Genomic DNA, 9,857 nt, shown 5'->3' with positions numbered 1-9,857 from the left:
ATACATTTTTCAGATATATGCTTAATTTAGTTTTTCCATTTTTAATATTGTATATTTACTTACTGTTTATCTTTCTTATTTTGTATATTTATTTATTCTAAATTTTTTGCTTTTATATCAATGATAATATTATGATATATATTTAATGTAATATTTTTATTTATTATATACTATATTTACTTAATATTTAGTTTTTCTTATATTTTATATTTATTTATTCTAATATTACGATAATTGTATAATATAATATTTCTATTTTTTTATATTGTGTATTTAGTTATTATTTATTTTACTATACATTTTTCAGATAGATTTTTAATTTAGTTTTTTTTTCATTTCTTAATTTTATCAAATGATAAATTATGATTGATGTTTAATGTAATTATAATAGATGTTTAAGTTAATATTTCTATTTCTTATATTGTATATTTACTTTTTATTTATCTTTTCCTATATTGTATATTTACTTATTATTTTTAATGTAATATATTTATTTCTTATATTGTATATTTACTTATTATTTATTTTTCCTTATATGTATATTTATTTTTTTATTTTTTATTAATGACACATGTCATCTTTTAGAAGAAGGTTTTTTCGGTGATGTGGACGCTCTATGAAGACTCAAAAGCTCCATTTTATTATAGATACATTTTTCAGATATATGTTTAATTTAGTTTTTTTAATTTTTTAATTATATATTTACGTAATCTAATTTTCTTACTTTTATATCAGATGATAAATTATGATAGAGGTTTAATGTAATAATCTATTTTTTATATTTTATATTTACTTTTTATTTATTTTCCTTATATTGTATATTTACTTATTATTGTTTAATGTAACATTTCTATTTCTTATATTATATATTTACTTATTATTTATATTTTTTATATGTATATTTATTTTTTATTTTTTGTTAATGTCATGTGTCATCTTTTAGAAAAAAAAACTTCCGTTGATGTGGACGCCCTATGGAACCTCAAAAGCTCTATTTTATTAGTATAGAGCTCCATTTTATTAGTATAGATACATTTTTCAGATAGATGTTTAATTTAGTTTTTTCATTTTTTAATTATATATTTATGTTTTATAATTTTTTTGCTTTTATATCAGATTATAAATTATGATAGATGTTTGATTTAATATTTTTATTTCTTATATTGTATATTTACTTTTTATTTATTTTCTTTATATTGTATATTTACTTATTATTGTTTAATGTAACATTTCTATTTCTTATATTATATATTTACTTATTATTTATTTTTTCCTATATTTTATATTTACTTATTGTTTATTTTTCTCTATATGTATATTTATTTTTTATTTTTTATTAATGACACGTGTCATCTTTTAGAAGAAATTTTTTATATTTACGTAATCTAATTTTCTTTCTTTTATATCAGATGATAAATTTTTTTTTTTTTTTTTTTGACATCGAACATTTACAGACTCATATTGACTCTGTAAACCAAAGTGGTAACTCTGCATCCATGTGCACGACAAAAGACGGTTGGTTTCCAGCACTGCGTGCTAAGCTATCCGCCTTAAGGTTCGCCGTCCGAATCAGATGATAAATTATGATAGATGTTTAATGTAATATTCTATTTCTTATATTGTATATTTACTTATTATTGTTTAATGTAACAGTTATATTTTTTATATTATATATTTACTTATTATTTATTTTTCTTTATATGTATATTTATTTTTTATTTTTTGTTAATGTCATGTATCATCTTTTAGAAGAAATTTTTTCCGGTGATGTGGACGCCCTATGGAGCCTCAAAAGCTCCATTTTATTAGTATAGAGCTTCATTTTATTAGTATAGATACATTTTTCAGATAGATGTTTAATTTAGTTGTTTCATTTTTTTAATTATATATTTACGTTTTCTAATTTTCTTGCTTTTATATCAGATTATAAATTATGATAGATGTTTAATGTAATATTTCTATTTCTTATATTGTATATTTACTTTTTATTTATTTTTCTTATATTGTATATTTACTTAATATTGTTAAAAGTAACATTTCTATTTCTATTTCTTATATTATATATTTACTTATTATTTATTTTTCTTTATATGTATTTTTATTTTTATTTTATGTTAGTGCCACGTGTCATATTTTAGAATAAGTTTTTTCCGCTGATGTGGACGCTCTATGGAGCCTCAAAAGTAGATACATTTTTCAGATAGATGTTTAATTTAGTTTTTTCATTCTTTAATTATACATTTACGTTTTCTAATTCTCTTGCTTTTATATCAGATTATAAATTATGATAGATGTTTAATGTAATATTTCTATTTCTTATATTGTATATTTACTTTTTATTTATTTTCCTTATATTGGATATTTACATATTATTGTTTAATGTAACATTTTTATTTGTTATATTATATATTTACTTATTATTTATTTTTCTTTATATGTATTTTTATTTTTATTTTTTGTTAATGCCATGTGTCATCGTTTAGATTAAGTTTTTTCCGCTGATGTGGACGCGCTACGGAGCCTCAAAAGATCACTTTTATTAGTAAGGATTGCAAATTTACTTATTATTTATTTTATATTTTTTAAATAATAATGCCACGTATCATCTTTCGGGAGAATTTTCTTCGCTGATGTGGACGCTCTATGGAGCCTCAAAAAGTTCCTTTTATTAGTATAGATTCTTGTCGGTTTCGCACATCCTGTTGTCTGCGGCAATCAAACCGTGACGTCCTGTTGTTTTATTCACTCTAAACGGCATACGCATCACAAGTCCCAAACCCACATTTGATTAGTTTGTTTCATTTTCTTTTTACCAATTTGGAAGGGAAAAAAATTCCCAAAACTACCTCACATAATTTTTAGAGCGATTTGCATACAAATTACACAAAGATTCAGAAATTTGCGAGGATGGAAAAAACACTAGCCCAAACATGAAGCCTAACTCCAGACGATGCGGAATGACTGCGATAACCCTACTCCTTTATTCTTTTACGTATGAAGAGTTAAAAGAGGAGAGAGGAAAGATGTGATAACTTGTGCATATCAAAATATAGCACGTAAAATCTGACCAATAGTGAAGCATTAAAAACCGAAAACACACGGGTTCACATGCATCTAATCTCTCTCTCTCTTTCTCTCTCACACTCACTCGTTTTCTCCGTCAAACCACAAGAACATCTCATTTTGACATAGAGATAAATTATCAAACACTAATCCACACATCAAGACATTTTATCATCCTTGGATTCATTACCACAAATTCACACATTCAACCTTTCAAATCTCTCTCGCTCGAACCATCAAGTTTTGGGTAATTACACGACATCGCGTAGACTCGCAGAAGCTGGAAAGGATGAGCCTTGTTGCTCTTAACAAAAAACTCATTCACTCATCACGCTTTAACAAAAGCTTTCTTTCTAACCATCATTATTTACCGCCAACTCTACTACATTACCATCGCATTACCGTTCTCAAGTACCATCTCAGGCAGATCAGTTCAGAATCTGAGAGTCTATTAAGGATGAGTACCGACTATTAGTTGTTACTATGGTTCTTGGAAAAATCCTTTACTTTTCTTTATGATGTAATTTGTGAAATAACCGGTTAAGATTTCATTTGAATTTTATGTTGTACGGTAATGTGTTCTAACTATCTAGATATCATTATTCTTCGTTAGTATTTTTCATCAAAGGTCGGTTAACACTATAGTTGTATCCGACTACACATGTTTTCTCGAGTATAATTATCCGGCTAATAATTTAGTATTGTTATATTCTGATTTACCTAGATACTTTACATTATATGTGGCGTACAATTTATATTTACCGGCTATTTGATCATTTGATAGTTGTTATTATGTATCAGTTCAGATAAACAAAAGAACTAAATCTTTAATAAATAAAAAAACATATGATTAGATTTACATATTCGGCTAAACATAGAATTAACTAATTAACAAATCACAATACATATGATTAAAATGGTTATTTAGCCGGTTAAGATTTTACTTGGCATTTTTTTATTATACTTAACCGGTAATATATATTAATTATCTCGACATTGTTATAGTTAGTCGGGCCGGTTAACACTACAAACCCAAAACAAAAGATATAATGAGTAATTAATATTGTGGCCAATTTGAAAGCCATCAAGAAACAAGGTACTGTTGCGCAAATACAGGAAGAACTAGATCGCACAACTGAAAGATTTGGGGTTGATTCGCGAGAATGTTTCTATAAATCTAAAACATTTGGGGTCAAATTGAAAAGAACCAGAATGTCAGGGAGCTGTTGTGAAAAAATATATAAAGTCACCATTGGAGAGATCAACTTTTCTCTTCGCTGAACTAGATGGAGACAGTAAGGATGAGCACAACAGCGAGGCTTGATTCCGATCATTACGACGTCATTAGAGCATGGCGACCGAAGATCCGGTGACAGAGGAGTACGCCATGTGAATCTCGCGGCGATCTCGAACTCGACGTAAACAGAGGTGAAAGGTGCAGCACAGCCGTGAAATGGATAAGCTTGCGAGACGATTTACATTTAGATGCAACAGTGGACAAAAGAAGTCAGAGGTCATGTGCACGGTGAGTCGGAGGCGGTTGCAAATGACGACAAGTGAAGCTTAACACGAAGAGACACTCGATTCCGGTATGACTGAACTAGACAATTCAGTGGAGATCTCACGAGAAGAGAGAGAGAAGGTACCAACAGATTAAATGAAGAAAATGTGAAAGAAGAGAGATGAACAATTTTTATTTCGAACTGTTTCGATTATTGTGCTATCTACTGAAAACCTTTTCACGAATGATATCACAAGAATATAATAATATAGAGAATTCGTAAAAGGGTGATAATTTTAGAGTGTAATATACAAGATATAGGGGAAAAAGAGCCATTAAAAAAAGACACATCGGAGAAAAATGGCAAATTATATCCGTGCAAATTATGCACTTATGTTTGTACAGGGAGCGCAATTACTCTAATTTTTATTTGCTACTAAAATATACAGTGGAAACTCGATAAATTAATAAATATGATAAATTAATAAAAAATTCCATTCCTGAGTTGGACCGATTCAGAATATGACACGACTCATTAAGATAATAAAAATGTTCTTAAAAGATATTTTAGGTAAATATATGTCTCATTAAAATTATAAATTAATATATATATAAGTACAAAAATATTGTATTATTGGTTTTATATTCACAATAGAATTATCTTTATAATATTTACACTTCAGTATATATTAATAATATTTAGTAAAATTATATCTTAAATTACATCTTAATTCTGTGAAACATATTAATATACACAAAATAATACATTATAAAATAATATGAAAGTCAAATTTCTAAAATGTAATTAATTTATATAGAGTAGAGCTAACTATTTACTTATTCTATAAAGAAATATATTTGAAAATAGAAAAAAATCTAAAAAGGAAACTTTTTGAGAATTAATAACTATATAAAATAATAAATACCATAATCCGAACATTATTAATTTATATATTTTGTTACTGAATAAGATATTTCGTCTTCCCATTTAGTACTCAACTTATTTTTAGATAACCAATTAACACATTAACATTTTTAAAAAGAAAATTTGACACCAGAAAACTAACAACTTCAAACTTGTTAAACAAAATCGTTAAAATGCATGCTATTTAAATATTGGAATGGTTAAAGGGCTTTTTGCAAAAATGACCCAAAACTCAAAATCAACCACAAAACTAACCTATGATTTTTTTGAAATTTTCATTTTCCCTATTCACCCCACAAGTTCAAATTATTCACGAAAATGCTATTAATTTTTTTTTCTTTCGATCTCTCAACCTCATCATCTTCAAGTATTTACATGATTGTCATTCCCATCAATACACCAACCACCATGAACAACCAATTTGAAGCTCTTAATGCACCTAAAATCGATTTACACTTCCTCTTTTCTCGATTATTATGAACTAAAAACAACATCTCTTTACTTTCTCTCTATATTCATCCTAAAAAACCCAAGATTTTGATTCTAAAATTTTTATGGTTCATAGAGGCATTGAATGTTACGATTCTTGGTGGGTCACTTTCGTTTGAGCTTCTGTGTGCTTGGAGAAGACTTTTGTGTGCTAAGGAAGTTATCTCACTAATTTAAGGTATAAAATCGAGTTTTTATCCAGATCTGTTCGCGAAGAAGACTTATGGGCAAGTCTTTTTAGCGTAGACGACTTACCTGGAAGTCGTCTGGTTAAAGGAAAGGTTAATTTTGCAATTGACTTTTAAATTTTTTTCAAGAGACGACTTCTATTGAAGTCGTCCATTTTTGTTTGGATAAAAAAAAATCTCGAGAAACCCATAGACGACTTCTGTGGAAGTCGTCTGGGATAAACATGTTAGTTTTGCAATTGACCGAATTTGACTTTCTGTGGACGACTTACTTGGAAGTCGTCTAGTAGAAAACCAAAAATTCAATATTTTATTATAACGAGACGACTTCCATGTAAGTCGTCTCAGGTTAGTTTTGCAATTGGAAAATAAAACTTAAATTTTTTTTTTGTAGATGACTTACACGGTCGTCGTCCGCCAGACGACTTCCATGGAAGTCGTCCAAGATTTTATTCCGAAATTCTGGTCAAATCTTGCTTATCTTGGACGACTTCCATGTAAGTCGTCTACAAAAAAAATAATTTTTTTTGTTTTATTTTCCAATTGTAAAACTAACCTGAGACGACTTACATGGAAGTCGTCTCGTTATAATAAAATATTGAATTTTTGGTTTTCTACCGGACGACTTCCAAGTAAATCGTCCAGGAAAAGTCAAATTTCTGACACAGTCCGGTCAATTGCAAAACTAACCTGTTCACCCCAGACGACTTCCACGGAATTTTTTTTAAAGAAGTCTGCAGTAGAGAATTTGGTTTCTCTGGTTTCTCGAGAAGTCACCCCAGACCCCAGTCTCTGGTTTCTCGAGAATTTTTTTTAAACAAAAGTATGCGAATATTTACAAAGGAAGACTTCCAAAGAAGTCTGCTGTAGAGACGACTTCTTTGGAAGTCGGTCGTCCTGTGCAAAATTTTAATTGCAAAAATGACCTAAAAGGACGACCTCTCTGGAAGTCTACTAGACGACCCCCGTGGATGTCGTCTGCCTCAATGTTTAATGAACTTGTATTTTCTATGTTTTTGCTAATGTGTTTTGTTTTGTTTTTTTCAGATGGATCGTCAGTTACATGCAGTGTATGGAGAATGGTGGTTAAGATGGCTGTTGGAATTTTGTGGTTGATAAGTTCAAAGGAGCGGGACTGTTCTTTTTGAGTGTAGGTTCGACACATGCTAAACTTGTTGCAATGGCTCAAGAAGATTATAACCTGGACATGAACACATAGTCTGTGCAGTTAGCCTACACATTACCAGAGGCAATGATGCAACGGATGGCTCCAAACACCCCTCCTATTCATGTTACAAGTGATAGACAAGTTCAAAACTTGCTCGAGATAGCTAAAACGCATGAAGTACGTCTTTGTGTATCAAGCCTCAGCAAGATGAGAGCTGTTTCAGAGGTAAGGGAAGAGGATGATGGGAACAAGGATGCTGGGGAGCAGGATGATGGGCAGGAGGATGATGGGAACAAGGATGAAGGGGAAGAGGATGATGGGAACGAGGATGATGGGGAGGAGGATGATGGGGACGAGGATGATGGGAACGAGGATGCTAATATCCCTGTTGTTGCTGAAGCGGTTGATGATGCTGAGGATTACAGTGAGTATGGGAAGGTTAAAGATGCGGATGAGGAAGAAGAAGATGATATGTGTTTTGAAGATTTGAAAGGGACATATGGTAGTGAAGGAGGGAGATCGTATGGTAGCAGGATCTATGTCAACCAGAGTTTTGCTAGTAAGGATGCATTGGTTTCAGAGTTGCGGTTGACAGCGGTGAGGCGTAAGTTCTCCTTCAGAATATACAAGTCAACGAAAACTCTCCTTGTGGCAACATGTCGGGTTAATGGTTGTGGATGGAAGATCAGAGCGAGTGTGAAACATGGGACAAACACTTTTTGGGTAACCAAGTATGTGGAAACTCATATATGTTCTGTGGGAGACAGAATCGCCCAGCGGAAACACTGTACTCCGAAGTATGTTGGTAGGCTTTTCATAGATCGTGTTGGAATCATTGATGGGTTGTATCCGCAGCATATCAAAGATGCAATGAAGAACATGTTTGGCATGACACTTGATTATACCACTTCTTACAGAGAATTTTTATATGCGCAAGAATTGGTGAGAGGATCAGCGGAAGATGGGTATGAGCGACTGCCTTCATATTTGGAGCAAATCTCCTTAACAAATCCGGGTTCTATCACTGGTCTAGAACTTGATTCTCTTAATAGATTTAAGTATTTATTTCTCTCCTTTGGAGCTTCAATCCGAGGTTTTCGGTATCAGACAAGGGTCATTGTGGTGGATGGGACTCACCTAAATGGGAAGTATCAAGGTGTTATGTTAGTTGCAGGCGCACAAGATGGTAATTTTCAGATATTTCCATTGGCTTTTGCGATCGTTGATGGTGAAAATGATGAATCTTGGGAGTGGTTTTTCACAAAATTGGCGAGTTGTGTATCTGATGAGTATCCTCTGGTGATAGTCTTTGACCGGCGCACGGGCATTAAGAATGTGTGTGATAAGGTGTTTCCGTGGGCTACCCGAGGAATATGTTATTATCACATGATTTCTGATTCATTTCCTGTTGGAGTTCATAAGGGATAAGCTATCAAGGTGGTTTTGGAAAAGAAGAGAAGATGCTTTGAGTCTCACAACTCAACATAGTCGGGGGGTTGAATACTTGCTTGTTGTTCGATCGGAGATAGCAGATACAATGTCTGTCCAACAAATTGATGGATGGCGATTCTTTGTGCAACGTGGCAGAAAAGATTGTGTTGTTGATTTGGAACATCGAAAGTGTGATTGTGGTGTCTATGGTGTCGAGAAAATATCTTGCTCTCATGCTATAGCAGCTGGATCATATGCTGGGTTGCATATCTCCACACTTGTAGCCCGGTCTACTCAAAAGATACTTTGTTTGCAGGATACTCAGAGAATATCTATCCTTGTGCTGGACAACAAGTTGAGGTACGCACATGCTTTTCTCCGGAAGTAAAGCGTGGTCCGGGGAGACAGAAGAAATCAAGATGGAAATCTTGGTTGGAGCTATCTAGGATGAGAGGACGCACGCCCCAGAAGCAACACATGGTTTATAGGTGCTCTGTCTGTAAAGAAACTAGCCATACTCGTCCACATTGTAAGAACTGACGTGGATGATATCTTGCATATTTTCATTGTCTTATTCATTCACCCATGTGCATTTTGATCATATAGACTAGGATTTAGCCATGTTTAGGTTGCATTTTATATACATGAGTCCTTATCAGGCATTGGAGTACCACATGGAGTTCTTGGAGACATTTGGGTGCATTTGGAGCTCAAAAGAGGTGATAAAGGTGATCATTGGACGAGCAGTGCATGAGAGCGACTTCACCGGAACGACACCGTGAAGTCGCTGTGACACCCTTTCAGAACGACTTGGCCAGAGCGACGCCCCGATGTCGCTCGCGTCTCCATCGCTCGGAGCGACGTGACCGGAGCGACACAGCGAGGTCGCTCGAGAAGAGCGACCCGGAGCGACACACCGAGGTCGCTCGCGAAGAGCGACCCGGAGCGACGTCTCGCAGCGACCCCTCCAGGTCGCTCCCAAAGCCTGGAGCGACCTCTCGGAGCGACTACTGGAGGTCGCTGCGCGCTTTTTGTTTGCTCGACTTCATGTTTACTCAAGGGCCTTTTGGTCATTTCATTATGCACGTTTTT

The 9,857-nt window shown here is 32.8% G+C and overlaps 1 protein-coding gene across 1 annotated transcript in view; it reads left to right on the top strand.

Annotated features, from left to right (window-relative positions):
• The first annotated feature begins 7,541 nt into the window (after positions 1 to 7,541).
• LOC106330764 overlaps positions 7,542 to 9,857 on the top strand; it is a 6,363-nt gene continuing 4,047 nt past the window's right edge. Inside the window, exons 1-2 of the mRNA XM_013769185.1 lie at positions 7,542 to 8,131; positions 8,252 to 8,681. Of these exons, the coding sequence (XP_013624639.1) occupies positions 7,542 to 8,131; positions 8,252 to 8,681 (1,020 nt within the window). The remainder of the gene's footprint in view (positions 8,132 to 8,251; positions 8,682 to 9,857) is intronic.

This window comes from Brassica oleracea, chromosome C3 (genome assembly GCF_000695525.1).
Source record: "Brassica oleracea var. oleracea cultivar TO1000 chromosome C3, BOL, whole genome shotgun sequence".
NCBI classification, from domain to species: Eukaryota; Viridiplantae; Streptophyta; class Magnoliopsida; order Brassicales; family Brassicaceae; genus Brassica; species Brassica oleracea.
The sequence above is the reverse complement of the archived record's forward strand: the minus strand, read 5'-3'. Positions and strand labels throughout refer to the sequence as shown.